The 16,401-nt window shown below is 41.0% G+C and overlaps 1 protein-coding gene across 1 annotated transcript in view; it reads right to left on the bottom strand.

Annotated features, from left to right (window-relative positions):
* Positions 1–9,720: 9,720 nt before the first annotated feature.
* The window catches only part of MAP2K2 (mitogen-activated protein kinase kinase 2), a 31,873-nt gene continuing 25,192 nt past the window's right edge, over positions 9,721–16,401 (bottom strand). Inside the window, exons 10-11 of the mRNA XM_074204030.1 lie at positions 15,802–15,847; positions 9,721–14,216 (exon numbers count right to left, since the gene is read on the bottom strand). Of these exons, the coding sequence (XP_074060131.1) occupies positions 14,106–14,216; positions 15,802–15,847 (157 nt within the window). The 3' untranslated portion in view covers positions 9,721–14,105. The remainder of the gene's footprint in view (positions 14,217–15,801; positions 15,848–16,401) is intronic.

The following is a 16,401-nucleotide window of genomic DNA, read 5'->3' as shown; positions in this document are numbered from 1 at the left end:
AGAAAATCAAACACAAATGTAGCAAATGTAGCATGACTTGAATGAAGAGATCTGAGGATTTAGTCCAAATCATTCCTTTGTGGAGGTGGGAAGTTCACAAGTATTGCATATGTTTTTAGACTTTTTCAATTATCAATCAGTGTACTGATTTTTTATCCTCTTAAAAAATAATACTTGCTATATAGGATAGATCTCTAGGGAGAGGGGAGGGAAAGAATACTGGGGACAAATATGAAGATATAAGGACAGAAGACATAAATTAAGAATTATTAATTTTAAAAGTAAAATAAATGACCCATATGTAGATAATATTCATATTTTCTCTCTTTGTGATGGCAGAAAACTGGAAACTAAGGAGGTGTTCATCAGTTGGGGAATGACTGAACAAATTATGATAGAGGAATACAATGGAATATGATTATATTGTGAGAAAATAATGTAATACACTGTTAGCAAAGGGCTTCTAGGTCACAGGGTCCTTGAAGGCAGGGAATGCATTTTGCCTCTTTTTATATATTCAGCACATAGTAGGTACTGAATAAATGTTTATTGATTGATTAAATGAACAACAAGATGGAGTAGACATTTTCTCTGGTCTTCATGACCTCTCAAACCTCTCCAAAACATAAATTTTGTGTCAAAGATAAAGCAACTTCAGCTTTTTCTATGTTTAGGACACTCAGAATCCAAAAAAATACATAAAAAAGAAAACCAAATCATGAACTAACACATTCATTGACCCTTAGTTCACTCTGCCTGTGCCCACAGCAGCCAGGCAGTAACTGTGACCACAACAGCCAGGCAGTGCCTGTGAGCACAGGAGCCAGGCAGTGCCTGTGATCACAGCAGCCAGGAAGTGCATGTAAGCACAGCAGCCGGCCAGTGCCTATGAGCACAGCAGCCGGCCAGTGCCTGTGACCACAGCAGCCGGCCAGTGCCTGTGACCACAGCAGCCAGCCAGTACCTGGGAGCACAGTAGCAAGGCAGTGCCTTTTTCCACAACAGCCAGGCAGGGGGTCAAAGTCCCTCAGAAGCAAAAGCATGACTGAAGTCACAACTCTATAGCACCAATCTTCAAATCTCTGAACTTCTGCTGATACAGTAGACTCCCCAATAAAATCAGCAGAGCTACATTTACCCTGTAAAAGTAGCAAAGCTGAAGTGGACAATCATGTAGTACTAGTGCTGCAAAGCACCAAACTGCTGGTACTAGGTCAAATAATTAAGAAAGAGAAGGAGCTGCATGGAAAAATGGGAAAAGAAAATGGGAAAGGATCAAGGGAGGTCCTGTGAAGACTAAGCCTGAGGGGAAAGGGCACAGCTTCTAGTTGGGGCCAGTTCTGACCACATAAAAGTCGATTGGAGCAGAGAATTAGGCTCCTGAGTTGTAAATTGCCCAGAATGGGAAGAAGGGAAGACACTTTGAGATCCAGCCCCTAAGGAAAACATGATAAGAGGGGAGGGAGTCAAAAGCTGAGCAACAGAAGAAAATAGGGAAAAAAAAATTTTAAAAATTGAAATGTATCAAAGATTTCAAGAAGAATAAAACTCAAAGACCTTAACCAGAAGTAGATAAATCAAGAAAAATACTAACAACAGAAAAAAAATTCTAATATATGGCTTTTAGATCTAGTGAATGAGTTCAGGGATCTATGAATAAATACTGCAAAAAAAAAAAAGGAAGATAAAAATAAAAAAAATAGGAAAAATAGTGAAGAAAAAGAGAATCACCATATCCTGTCCCTGAGTGGTTTGTAAAAAAATTGAGAACTATGAAAGCAGAAATTGTAGCCAAAATAATGGGCAGAATAGAAAAACTGGAATCTGTAATAGCAAGCCTTATCATGAAACAACAGAGATAAAAATAGATTGAGAATGCATGTACACAGAATGATCTAGAAGAAAAGAAACAAAAGTCAATAGCATTAAAGAAAATATGTTCACTATGCAAGCAAAACATGCTGATCTTGAAAAAAGAAATCATAGAAATAACCTAAGGATGACAGGTATCCCAGAAAAACACAAAAAAAATATTAACACCATAATGAAGAAAATAATAGAAAAGAGTTTCCCAGAACTTCTGAACATAGAAGATGAAATAATAATTGAAAGAATTCACAATTAATTCCTGAAAATACAAACAAACTTAAAGTTTTGAATTCCAAGACACTTGGTTACATTCAGTTCAGAAATAAGTTGCAATTGATCAGGAGAAAGAACTTCAGATACAAAGAAAAGGACATTCAAGTAGAAAATGTAGGAGAAAGTGGAATAATGTGTCCAAACAGCAATGGAACTCAAGAAGCAGACCAAGGTAACGTCACTGCAAATTTGAACTTACTCATACATGAAAAAAAGATGAACATTCAATAATAAAGAGTTTAAACCAGAACTGAAAAGATTATTTGCTTTTTGAAGACCCCAAATGATAGAAATGCTGGAGGAGCCAATAAATGCAGCAGGCGATGATAGCAACAGAATGACAACGGAGATCAATAAGAAATTTCTTTTTAAATGTATAAAAAGGAACAGAAGTGAGGGAGATTTGGCAGAGGGAACAATGAAGAGATGGTCAGGAGCCGTTATGAACAAAATTGAGTGATACTTTGCGCACAGATAAGGTACCTTACCTGTTTTATGGAATGTGGAAGATGGAGGAAAGGAGAAAAGAGTGTATTGTTTTGCCATTGTCTTGTAGGGCTTTACCCATGGATTTTCCTTTTTCCACTGTGCCTCATATCCAGAACAATGTCAATTATATATAAAATTTATATATAAAATATATAAATATATTTTAGCAATAATTAGCAATAATAGGAAGGTGAGCTCTGTGACCTCAGAAAGAGAAGAACCTACAAGGGGGTGGATAAAGAGGATGGGAAAAGGTTGAAACAGGGTGGAAGGGGGATGGAAGGAGGCATAGTTTTTGTGTTGGGAGGAAGTTAGCTTTGATGAATGCTCCCATGGGTCATGAGAGATGGTCTGTGAAAGGAGATGGGTACTTAAGCTGGGTTTGGCCTAGGGGATTTGGTGCTTGAAAAATATATTTATTCTATCTCAGAAGGAGGGTGACTGACATTTGGGAAAGTGATAGAGCATAAATCCAGAGATTTTGAGGAAATATGGGGGAAAAAGATAACCAGAAAAGTGTATAAATTAGTGGTGGGTTACATAATCAACGATGTGGTGGGGGAATGGGGGTCTTACCATCTTGGGGTAATATCCTCTCTGGTACCTGCAATAATTGACATTGTTCTGGATATGAGGCACAGTGGAAAAAGGAAAATCCATGGGTAAAGCCCTACAAGGCAATGGAAAAACAGGGGGAGAGGTTAGAATGGAAATTTTGGGAGTTTTGACTGAATGAAGAATGCAGAAAAAAGAAAGAGACCAGATAATTATAGGGGTCATGAATCAGAGAATAAGGGTTTATAATAAACAGTAAGGATGGATAATGAAAGTGAGAAGAATCCTAGTTGAAGATGGGGGGAGATAAAAAAAATGAGATTCTACTTGATCAACTTAGAGAAAAAAAGAGAGGAGAAGAATTATATAATACAAAAGCAGGAGAAAACTGGGAACTAATAAATAGAACCCTTAAAGAAAAAGCTAACAAAGAGGAGAGGGCATCAAGGGTGAAGGCAAGAAAGCCAGGGCCACCTTACAAAAGGATTAAAGTAATTGAAGGAATATAATACTGTGTTTATAATAGAAGAGGGGGAAAATCATAACATGAAAAACCCCAATATGAAAAGCAGAGGAAAATATAAACCTAACTCATAACTTAAGTGTGCATGAATTAAAATATCCAATAAAAAAGAAAAAGTGACACATTTAACAAGAAAACAAAACCCTACAATCATAGATACCTGAACTCATTTACTAGATCTGGAGACCATATCTTAGTATTTTTCCTATTGATTTATCTGTTTCAAGGTCTTTAAGTTTTATCCTGCCTGAAACACATTTGAAAAAAAAAATACATACCACAAAATAAAACTGAAGGGATGAAAAGAATGAATGAAGAGGATGGTTTCAAAAGAAGGAAGACTTCTACTAACTGATGTAGAATAAAGTGAGCAGAACCAGGAGAATAATTTATATAAAAACATAAAGACAAACTCCTTTGAAAGATTTAAGAATACTGATCAAGGAAATGATCAAACACAGTTCCAGAGGACTCATGGGAGAAACATGTTACTCACTTCTTGATAAGAGAGGCTATAGACTCAGAGTATAGAAAGAGACATAAATTTCTAAACATGGCCAGTGTGGGAATTTGTTTTGCTCGAACATGGATATTTGTTAAAAAGATTATTTCTCAGTGTGGATAATTGAACCAGAGTAAGTGAAGAACAAATATTGTCCAAAATGGCGATCTTCAGTGGAGGGGCAGGAAGTCCTTTGAATGAGACTATCAGTGTAAAGATACTGCCTTGCCTGAGAAGCAGGATGTTGGGTATCTCCTCTAAAGAAGTATTTATTTAATAACAGACACCCTTAACAGCTATTTCCTTTACCTTCCAAATGGCCTCCATTTACTATAAGTGCTCTTAATCTGGAATTTGTGAACTTATATTTTAAATTTGTAAGTATATTTTAATATAATGAATTTCCTTTGTATTTTATTTTGTGCATTTAAAAACATGATTCTGAGAAAGGGTGAACAGGTATCACAAGACTGACAAAGGGGTCCCTGAGACAAAAAGATTAAGACCCCTTATTCTACTCTGTATATATCTTTTTTGGAACTTGCAATTTTCATGTTATTTCCAACATTAGATGGTAAGATCCTCAAAGGCAGAGGCTGTTCTTTGTCTTTCTTTGACCCCTTAGTATACTACCTAGTACAAAATAGGTGCTAATCAGAATTCCATTATATGGAAAAATATTCCTGGAGCACTCACATTATTGTGGTTGCATATTCACTGACATGTCTAAAATTTTAAGTCCAAATCGACAAACATGTCTTAAGCATTTTAATCTGAACTTGTGTTGAACTTAAGACAAAGACACTTTGTTTGCCTTCATTTCCTTTCCATAAGACAGGGATGATTGCTCTTTCCTACTTCATTATCAGAAATGCTTGATGATGAACCTAGAATATCAGCAGGAACAGTCTGAGACATTTATAGGCCATGGGGACACTGTCAAGTACCTGGGATGATGATGATTGCTTATAGTCTTTTTTTTCCAATTCAATCCCCCTCACCATAAAAAATAAGGAATTTGGAACAGGAAAGTCAGTCCTTTATAAGTATGTATACATACTTGTGTACATCTAATATGTGCCAGACACTATGTGAAGCATAGAAAGCCATAAAAGTCAATTTTCAAGAAGTTCACAATCAATATGGTGGCAAAATGCAAACAAACAAGAACAAGATAATTTGGAAAAAATCAAGATAGGAAATCTCCCTTTAGAAATTGAATTTTTAGCTGGGACTTGAAAGAAGACAAAGATGGAGATGAGGAGGGAGAGTCTTCCATTTTGGTGGATGAATGGAAGATGGTTTGGAAAAGGCAGAGACCTGAAGCTGGCAAAGACACCAACAGGCTATTGCAATAGTTTAAATATGAGATGGTGAGGGCCAAAGTAGTGGCAATGTTAGAGGAGACGGGGGGAGTATAGAAGAGATGTTAAAAGATGTTACAATACGGTGGTAGGAGAGGAAGAAATGGAGGATGACACTGAGGTATAGAGCCTAAGTGACTTGATCAATGCACTGAAAGGGGTTTCCCTCGGGAAGGAGAAGAGCTGCATCAATTTGTGAGAGAGATAACAGCATAAAGCATCAGCCCATAAGTAGTGGAATTAGGCTTCCCAGATTTATTGACCACCTAGTCCAGATATTACTGGAGGTAGCTGGGGACCCCATTGGATAGAGCCTTAGACATTTTTTAGCTGTGTAGCAACAACTTCTTAACCTCTGTCTCTGACTCAGTTTCTTCACTTCCAAAATGGGAGTTATGAGAGCACCCATGTTAAGGAATTATGAGGATCAAATGAGATAATTGTTATTCACTTAGCACAGTAGGTAGAACATTTTTGTTGGTCAGTCATTTCAGTCCAGTCTGACTCTTCCAGACATCATTTGAAGTTTTTCTTGGTAGGGATACTGGAGTGATTTGCTAGGTCCTTCTCTGGCTCATTTTTACAGATGAGGAAACTGAGGCAAACAGGATGAAGTGACTTGTCCAGGGTCACACGGTCACTACCCATAGTAGGCCCTTAATAAAAACTTATTTACTTCCTTCTTCCTGTCACTATCTCTTACAATGAGTGAGTCATTCTAAAGTCTTAGTTTAATGCTAAATTAATCTTTTTGCTCCATAATCTCAGAGTATGAGTGTTTCCCAGGATCTCAGCTCAATTTTTTCAAGGTACCTGGTTACAGGTCAAGGGAAGTTAAACAGAACTGAGTAGAAGTGTACTAAGCATTTGTATATATCAAACAAAATGAGATATCATGCAGAACTTTGAAAAATCTAAAGTGTTATATAAATGCTATTATTTGTTGATAGTCTAAATACACTTTAATTAAGAAGAAAATTTAACCAAAGGAAGGACAACACATTCACAAAGGAGAAATGACTTCTAAACCAGTTGTTTTGAACTGTCTTCACTTCTTTATTAGCCCCAAAGACCTGATTGTTTTATCACCCCAAGCCTAAATAAGGGGTGATGCCTTAATTTCCCAGTTGTTCAAATTGTTTAGACCTGACTCTTTGTGATTCTGTTTGGGGTTTTCTTGGCAAAATATTGGAGTAGTTTCTCATTTCTTTCTTCAGTGGATTAAAGCAAACAGAGATAAAGTGACTTGCCCAGGGTCTCATGGCTAGCACATATCTAAAAGCCAAACTTAAATTCAGGTCTCCTTGCCTCCAGACCCCGTGCCCTATCCACTAAGCCAGCTATCTTCCTCTGTAATTTTTCCCTGTAGTTTTAGGCAAATCACTTTCCCTCTGTGGATCTGTTTAGGATAATGTCCTTTTAAAGTCCTTCCCACCTCAAACATTCTGTATTCTAAGGACCCTTTCCTAATTCTGATTCCGATTCAGTTTCTCAGAGTGTCACATTCCATGTGACAGCACATTGAAATTTGAGTCAAGGAATTTGGGTTCTTCTGTCATCTTCATTATTTATTATCGGAGTGACCTTGGACAAGCCACTTCTCTCGGGGCCTGTTTTCATATTTGTAAAATGAAAAATGAAGGGGGTGATCTCCAAGGCTATTCCCGGTCTAAACAGAATTACACGGCTACTGTTCTTCTGATCTGGAAGTCAGTCCCCACCCTTGGGACTCTGGTCTCCCCGAGCATGCTGTTGGGCCCAGGGCGCCTCCCTCTGCCCCCCTGGGCCCAACCCTGCTGCCCTGGGGATTTACAATTGCAGAACTGGAAGCTTCGCCCTAGCACCTTCCACCCACCTGGCCTGCTGTTCAAGTTAGGCACCCACGAGCCCTTCAATCAAGGCCAGATCATCACCAGTGTCACTCTCCTACTCCCCTAACAAAACCTCAGTGACGTTTCCTCCCCTAGGAGCCTTGGCCTCAGCAAAGGGCTAGGGTTTGCTCAAGGCACGCATCTGCTGCCTTGGGCGACTCTAAGCCACAGCCCGGGGCCCTGGTTGGATGTGTGCCCTTGCACAAGTCATTTCTCTGCTGAACCTGAGCTCCTTGGTCGGAGGGGTGAGCAGCCCCAGGCTGGCTTAGAGGGCCGGTGAGGTTTCCTCGGGTTCTGAGGCCTCTGATCCTCTTTCCAGACCTCCAGCAAGGCTGAGCCGGCCTCTCCCTAGCAGGCCCAGAGGTCTCGGTTGCGTGAGTGGAGGCTTGGTTTCACTTTGACCCACGCCGCTGCGCTGCTCCCTTCCTCCGGGGCCCTCCCCCACCCCACTAGCCAGGCTTCTGGGAAAGCCTGCCACAGCTTTCCCAGGAACCTGATTAAATTTGGGCTCAAGATTCCTGGTCACGTCCCTGCCTGCAGAGCAGGCTTTCGGTGGGGCGACCCACAGAGCACACCGCAGGCTCCTTACAATTCCTGCACAAGTCCTTGAGCCAGTCACCTGTCTGAAGTGTCCATCCTTCCCCCAGGACACCAGTCTCTGCTCTCTCCTCTCCACCACCCCCTCTTCTCTTCCTCCCTTCCTCTGCCTCTCCCAGTCTTTCTCCCCCCACCCCCAGCCCAGGCCTTCTCCCAACCACAATGATCTCCTTCGGTCAGAATTCTCTCCAGGGACCGTGGACTGGGAGGGTGGGGGCAGGAAACAAAGAACTTTGATCTGAACAAGTGACTACAACTGTGGGTAAATCATTTCCTCTCTACCTCGGTTTCCCCATCTGTACAATGACAGAGGTACTTCTTTTCAACTCTTAAGAAATTTTAGCTCCATTTTCAGTCCGGGTCTCCCCATGCTCCCGACCCTGGTGAGCTTCACCCTGTGCTTCCAAACTAGGTTGGCCCCCAGTGGCCTGGCCACCTCCTGGATTCCGGGTCCTCGTTCCAAGGGGCTTTTACTTACCGATCTGGAACTCCTCAGTTACTGATTCTCCCTACCTTCTTTGGAGGGAAAGGAGCAGACTAGAGCAGCTTCCATGCTGTGATCAACTCTGACAACTCGCAGAAACAGATTTCTATCTAAAAACCTCAAAACATCCCACCGATCTTGCTGACCTTTTTTTTCCCTGCCCCACCCTAGAGTTTTCTTGACAATCTTATGTTCAGCCAATTCAGAGAAAAGAATTCAGCTAGACAAGAGGGAGACATAGTAGGTACTATAGTGCAAAGAATTGTGAATTTGGGAGTGTAAGGACCCAGGTTTCTGCCATTCACTGCCAGTGTAACTTGGTGGGTTTCCTTCCCTTTCTGGGGCTGTTTCCTCATCTCTTAACACAAGGGCATTAAATTAAATGACACCCAAATTCCTTTTATCTCTGCCATCTATAATCATCTTAAATAATAACATTTGAAGTAAGGGAATTCATTGCAGGGCAAAGAACCCTGGATTTAAGTAAAAAAACCCACCACCACCACTTGAGTTCGAATCCATTTTTCAGTTTACTAACTGTAGAATGCTGGCCTAATCACTTCACCTCATCCTCAGTTTCCCCAACTTAAAATAAGAATGTACTCCCTCTCTCACAGGGTAAGGAAAATGCTTTAAAAATTTCAAAGGGAGGCTGTTATTGCAATTCCAAAGCAAGCTTTCAAAATACATTTTTTTTTTAGGTTTTTGCAAGACAAATGGGGTTAAGTGGCTTGCCTAAGGCCACACAGCTAGGTAATTATTAAGTGTCAGAGACTGGATTTGAACCCAGGTACTCCTGACTCCAAGGCTGGTACTCTATCCACTATGCCACCTAGCCACCCCTCAAAATACAAATATTAAGAGTTGGAAGGTCCACCCTTTCACAGATGAAGAAACTGAGGATGTGAGTTATGAATACCAACAGTATTAGCACTCATATTCTTTAAAAGATATAAACTGAAAATACATCTAATAACATGCTAATTACTGTACCCTTCATGCTAACTTGACAGGCTGCTGTCAATAGGCCAGGAGAAAGCTGAGGTTTATGGTGTTTTAATTAAACCATGTAATTCTTTCACAGTTCATGGACACAAGCAACATTAAAAACGAAGGAAAAATGGTGGAAAATGAGACCAGGGACAGATCTTGCTATCCATTCATTTGGAACTTAAAAAGAAAACAATCTGAGATCATGTAAAGTGCCATTTATTTATGATGAAAATATCGACTTAAAAAAAAATTTGCACCAACAAAATGTTTGATACACTTTCTCCTTCCCCTTCAAAACCAAGCACAAAAAATAGCAACAACTGGAGGGTGGGGTGGAACCAACTCCAAGATAAAAGTTTTAGGATTGGAGTTTCCGACCCAATTTTTAAAATAAAATATTCACAACTGAGTTTCAGAATTCCCAGGTGTGTCTAAACCCATACAACCCTAGACAACAGTAGTCATTTCAATCACACAATTGCACAAATTCATTCATAATTTAGAAATACTTCTTTCCACCCCATTTTTGTACAAGATATTCAATCTGGAAGCCCAGAAAAGTCTAAGGTCAAGAACCCTCAAATTAAGGGGATTAACAGTTCCCTTTCCTCCTCCCCTCCCCCCAAGCTAACCATTTTTTAAATGTCCATCAGATTTGAGCACCTGGGGTGAGATCTCCTCAGGTCTTTAATACCAAAAGAGCTGCAATGCTGTCCTTGGGGTCTGGGAAGGCAGAAGTAACTTCAAGATGGGAAAGAAGCCATTATAAATTCAGGTCTGCAGGTAAGACAGAAGATCTCACAGGTTTTACAAAATCTGAGCTAGCACTGCAGCCTACCTAAAATTCCTGGGCAAAGTTACAGGTTCTCTGGGCTAGAATTATTGCAAACTAAACAAACAAAAGCACAATCCATTATAATTTTCTTAAAAAAAACCACACACACACACCAGCATATATGAATCACAAAATCAGCAGCATGATGGGGATAAGAAGGCCAAAAAGGGTACCCCTTTGTTCAGTTATCACACTTTGTCAACCTGTTAATGGACAGTCCATGCCTCTTCTTGGACCTCAAAACAGCCATAGGCCAGTAGCAACTAATCCCCACTGAAAGCCCCTCCATTTCTGACCGATCTAACAGAATTAGGAGTTGCAGAATAAGACATAAAGTTGGGGGATTTTTATGAGGGGATGGGGGGGGTCAAGAATAATAACTCACATTTCTATAGTGCTTTAAGTTTTACAAAGCACTTTCCCCACAACAACCCTGTGAGGTAGGTAGTGCAAGTATTATTATCCCCATTTTACAGATGAGGAAACTGAGGCACCAAAGGGGAAGGGGGGAGAAGAGTAATAATCATTCTGCTGCCATAAAATACACACCTTACTGCATGCTAAGTCTGTGGTATCCAGCTGGTCTCCCTGTACTCCTTCTCCCCAGGGCTCCAGTGACAACTTACAGCTCCTGCCTGGCCAAGTCAGTACTTCAGGTTTTAAATCAGATCCAAATCAACTGAAGAACCAAATCTTGAGACCTCAGGCCACTCTCCCTCCTCCCCAGAATAAAGTCTGCTCCAGTAGACTGCAAGGCATGGGGAGGTTCTGCCATTTCCACTGCTGTAATTCTAAGCATGACAAGCAGTAAAGCATGAAGACCTAATCAACAGCCAAGGGTCAGATGCAGATGTTGGAGCTGTTCTTCCTGATTCCCAATTCATTCAGAATTTATGCAATGCCCAACTCCACTTCCCTCTCAGAGAACTAAGATTTAGAATAACTTCAGTTCACCATGGTAAGTGAGCCTGAATTCTAACTCAAGCCAATTCCCTTTGAGGCAAAGAGATTTGCCAGGGATCACAGAACTCCTAAGCGTCTAAGGTGAAATTTGAACTCTGGTCCTCCTGAGTCCAGGACCCATGCCTACCTACTATGCCACCTTCTTGCCCCTTGACCTTCTTTCCACCATGCCATACTGCTTCTCCTGGGATGCCTGAACAGGCTACTATTCAGATTCCAGGCTCAACTAGCTCTTAATATTAATTCTCCAACTTTCTACTGGGGAGAAAAAAAGCTCATGCCCTTAAAAAAAGACATGGCTAAGAAACTCAAGGATGTCTTAATGCACAGACAAGTCCTACAGACATCGGGCCTCTCCTCTGAGGGATACTCCTAAGGGGCCTTGGTTACCTACACAACAGCAGCTCGAGACCTTGGGAGAGGTTTGTTTTTAAAACCTGCAACACTGAATATGCCTCACTCCCTGAAGAACAAAAACCAGAATAAGCGTTCTAGTTATTTGTCAAAATTATAATAAGAACAAAAGTAGCCTCTCTTTTGTTTACTGGAGAGGATGGGGTAAGGGAGCAGTACTTGGGAAAGTGTCAAGAAGGGAATGTCAAGCTGGTTTTCCAAGGAGAACCCCAAAAGTATGTAGGCAAAATCAGTGTGCTTAGTAGTTTAAAGCCTGACATCACTTTAGGGAAATCTACTCTCTGGAATCAGGGGTCACATAGAAGGACTAGTAAAAGAACTGAGCTCTAACGGGGTATGGGAGGGGGAAAGAGTAAAAATCATAGAATTACAGAATTGTAAAAATCTTGGGTGTTATCTGGTCCAACCCACAATTGAAAGGAATTCCCTCCACAACATGTATAACATAATTATGCAGCTTTTGGTTAAAGATCTTTAGGGATGTGGAACTCATTACCTCCTGAAGCAGTTCATTCCATTTTTGGGTAGCTCTGTAACAAATTCTTTTCTTGTATCAAATTTAAATGTTTTTGGTTTTTTTGCAAAATTCATCCACTTTGAGCTGTTTTCCCACTGGGATCTCCTCCTTCCCCACATCTTTTTTCTTTTTCATTTCCAAAGTTCCTTCAACTGATCTGCGTACAGCATGATTTCCAATCATTCCAAAAAAAGGGGGGGAGAGGGATTCTTGGGAATATCATTATTCACTTCTCTTTCGTCACACAAATCTGGATCGCCTGGATCATGACAAGTATTGTATTACAGCTACTTGCATGCAACTTTACACAGGCAGATTAACATTGGTTTATATTAGAAAGAAATGAACAATTCTCTTAGACCTCAGTATCTTCAGGAAAGAATCAAAGCCCAGAAAACACCCCTAAAAGTTCACAGCTTCCTTACCAACTATCAGCCAAACAAGCTGCCCCAGTGGTGATTCAGGATTGAAGAAGCTGGTCTCCTATCTCAGAAAGGGGAGTGATCACTTATTCATTCAAAACTCTGCATTTCACTGCATTGGTAAAGCCAGGCATCACATTTCTGGCACTCTAAGTATGATTTTTAAAATGTTAACTATGAACAGATAAAACCAGTCTGGTCCAGATAAAGAAGACTTCTGGGTCCCAAGTTACAACAGATCTAAAGTCTATCTGATTTGAGGTCTTTATGTATGACCTGTGCAAGAAAAGCAGGGTCAGGGTGGGCTGGGAAAGGTCAAATAGCCAGACCTACTCCTGAATAGGTGCTAAAAATCTGGACACATTTTTATTTACCGTAGAGGATGAGTTTTTTTAGGTTTTTGCAGGTTAAGTGGCTTGGCCAAGGCCACACAGCTATGTGATTATTAAGTGTCTGAGGCTGCATTTGAACTCAGGTACTCCTGACTCCAGGGCTGGTGCTATATCCACTGCACCACCTAGCTGCCCCAAGAGGTTGAGTTAAAATCACACTGACACTTCCCCTTTGGGAAGCTGAATATAAACTCATTTAAAAGGAGAATAAGTCAAAAATTTTTTCCCTAAAGGAACAGGGGTGGTGAGAAGCAGTCCTCTTAATATCAACCTGTGTAAATTAGTGGTGATCTTCTGGAAAAACCCTTGCTGCCAAGCCCTAAATGAGCAGAGAGGATTTGGGGGAAGGGGAGGGGAAAGGGTTCTGTTGCTTCGGCTAACTCAAATTCCATTGATTCTGACATGACCTTCTAATATGATCAAAATCACTATAATGTAGTACAGAAACATGGGACTAGGTGACCACTGAAAACCAACAGGCAACGCCCTTTCTTTGGTCTGTTCAACAAGCTAATACCCAGGATTTACAAGGAGATTTGTTCCTTTTTTAAAGAGGTAAATCGATATATGAATTCCACCCTTCCTCTCTTTCAGCTTAGCTTTACCACTCAGGCTCCGTCTACTTCTTGGGTTGGACTTCTGTAAGTCCCTCAAACTGGGAATTAAAAAAGGACAATGGAGGGGGACAAGAATGATGTGCACAATTTGATTCCCCTGCCTCCTTTTTTTCCTTTTTAAAAAAACCCTAAGTGAACAACAGGAGCACCACAATTCCCAAATATCAGAGAAAGAGCTGCACTGGACTGGAGTAGGCGTGCAGGAGAATTAACAAAATAAAGCAAGCTGGTTTTGGCTTGTTCATAAGGGGTGACATTTTTCAAGATGGTGTTGTCCAAGTCAGGGTCCGAGTGGGAAAGGGAGATGGGGAGTGGGGAAGGGGGAAGGAGGAAGAACTGGGGAGGAGATTGTCTTTAGCCCAAAGGGTAGAAAACAGTGATGGACAGGGAGACAGACGATGGACACAGGAGAGCCTGCTTCACCATCACATGGCAGTGCGTGTGGGGGTGCTGGGCTGGTTTAACCTCAGAGTTTTACATAACCAGCCTGCAAAATCCACTTCTTCCACTTCTGACCGTTTGATAAAAGTGTGATTCTGAAAGAACAAATGAAAGACATTAATAAATCTATTAAGTCTTTGGCCCAGGGGGGTTAAACTATCTCTTTGTCTTTGTCTCTTTATCAGACTGATTATCAATAAAAGGAATTCTTGGAGTGCAAACTCCCTCACCTGATACAGATTAGAATTCATTAGTCATTTAAGTCTTTAAAAAGTCAACTAGGGCACTGAGGGTCTCCTCAAACCCCCTATTTGCAATACCAGAGGAAAAAAATTCTTAAAATTGTAAAAAAAGAATATTCTTTTCATTTCCTAGATGGACAGACTAAGGACCAATGACTTGACCTCACAATGTCAGTTGTCACAGTGAGTGGGTAACACCTGGGTCTCTTGACTCAGCTGCTGTTCTTTCGTTTTATCATGCTATAAAAGAGGCAGGATTTGGCCAGGAACAGAAATGAAAAGAAGCTGGACTCAGTGGCACAGATGGGTGACACCTCATACAAGGAACTTTAGTCACCAACCCCACAAGGACGAGCTTCCCAGGTTGATGGGAAGATGGGGAGCTAAACCTCTTTATACTACAGAGGTGCTATTGAGGGAAGACCAGCTATCAAGAACATAGGCCAAGGCTGATCAAAGGGATCAGGCCTCCAATGCCTGGACAGACTGATTCTACTAACTGGACCCCAACCAACTCCTCTGTAGGGGGAGACAAAAAGGGGAATGGAAGGCAAAGAACACCTTTACCTCCCTGAGCAAGCTTTTGATAGCTTGACTTTATAAAATGCTTAAAGGGAGAACCTGAGGGGAGGTGAAAAGATGAGAATGGTTTAGAGTCTGAAGACTTGGGCTCAGGGTCCTTCTTGGCTGTGAGATCTTAAATAACAGAACCCTGGCATTTCAGAGGGCAGCTTGTCCAATCCATATCAGAAGAATCTCTGGAATTCCAGCCTCAACTTGAAGCTCTCCAGTGACAAGGGAAACCAAAGACTCCTGAGGTGCATTGACTTTTGGACAGCTATAATTTTATATGTTGTCCTTATACTGGACTGAGGTAGCCTCTTCATAACTCCCACCTATGGTTGACCAGATCAGCAGATTCTTTGGAAGTTAGTTTGTCATGACCTGTTCTTGAATAACTCCACTTGGCTCTTAGTGAGCTTCCCTTGAGAGTTATTCACAAACTATGTCCATTTAAAAATACATTTGAAAATGTTGCCAGGAATCAAAATGATATCACTGACCAACAGCTTGATTATTCCAGAAGAAGAAATACTGTGTGAATTCCTCAACTAATCCAGAAGTCATCCTCCAGAACAAGGGCAATCTCAAAGTCAGGTCTTGGCTTTAAAGTCAAATTCTAAGGAATTAGCCTGAATTATGCTTGCCTTGGTGGTTAGAAAAAGGGTGAAGAGTCTGCCCAGGCCTATGGTTTCTATGCAATCAAGTCTTCTGTCAGAAGGCAGAGCTTGCCTTCTCTTGGATCTCTCCTGCTCTGGGAGAATCAACCCAGGATGGGGCTCAGAACCTAATGGCGAGATGCCACGCACATGAAGTATTCCAATCCTAAGGCTCTGAAGTTGCCATTCCTCCTCCTCAACCTGAATCAGATACCTACCATCAACATCTTCAGATCTGCTCTCTCGGCTGGGTTTTTAATTAAGCTGGTAGGAAAGAAATAAAGAGAGAGAGAGAGAGAAAAAAAAAGACTGGTCAGTTAACTTTCCAAACCTACTTTCAACTTAGCTGTGCTATCCTAGAATTTAGTCTATCAGGAAACCTGACCTCGAAGAACAAAACCTGTTCTGCAGCAGCTGTGTAGAACTGCTGTTTGGGTGAGGGGGCCCCAGCATGTTACAGGGTTGGGAGGGCAGGACCCCCTGAAGGCAGGGAAGGGCTAGGGTCTAAAAACAGGAAGTGAACCCGGAAGGGGGGAGAGGGAGGGGAGAAGGGAGGGAAATTCCCACCCAGTGTCCTGACAGGAACTTTAGTTAAGAACCTCAGCTACATTTTTAATGAAAATTCTCCTTTCAAAATGGGGTATCACAGTTACAAAATGAAAGCTTTACCCTAAAAGCAGAACTGACTACATACTCCAAATAGCTGCCAAGAGAAAGAACAACAGTAAAATATAATTTGTCTAATTGTAAAATTTTTATCCTCAAAGTTGCCTAACTGAAAATAATCAGATTAATCTGTCTTTCCCACCTTTTAGCAA

This window comes from Macrotis lagotis, chromosome X (assembly GCF_037893015.1).
Source record: "Macrotis lagotis isolate mMagLag1 chromosome X, bilby.v1.9.chrom.fasta, whole genome shotgun sequence".
Taxonomy (NCBI): Eukaryota; Metazoa; Chordata; class Mammalia; order Peramelemorphia; family Peramelidae; genus Macrotis; species Macrotis lagotis.
This window is presented reverse-complemented; position numbering and strand designations above follow the sequence as displayed.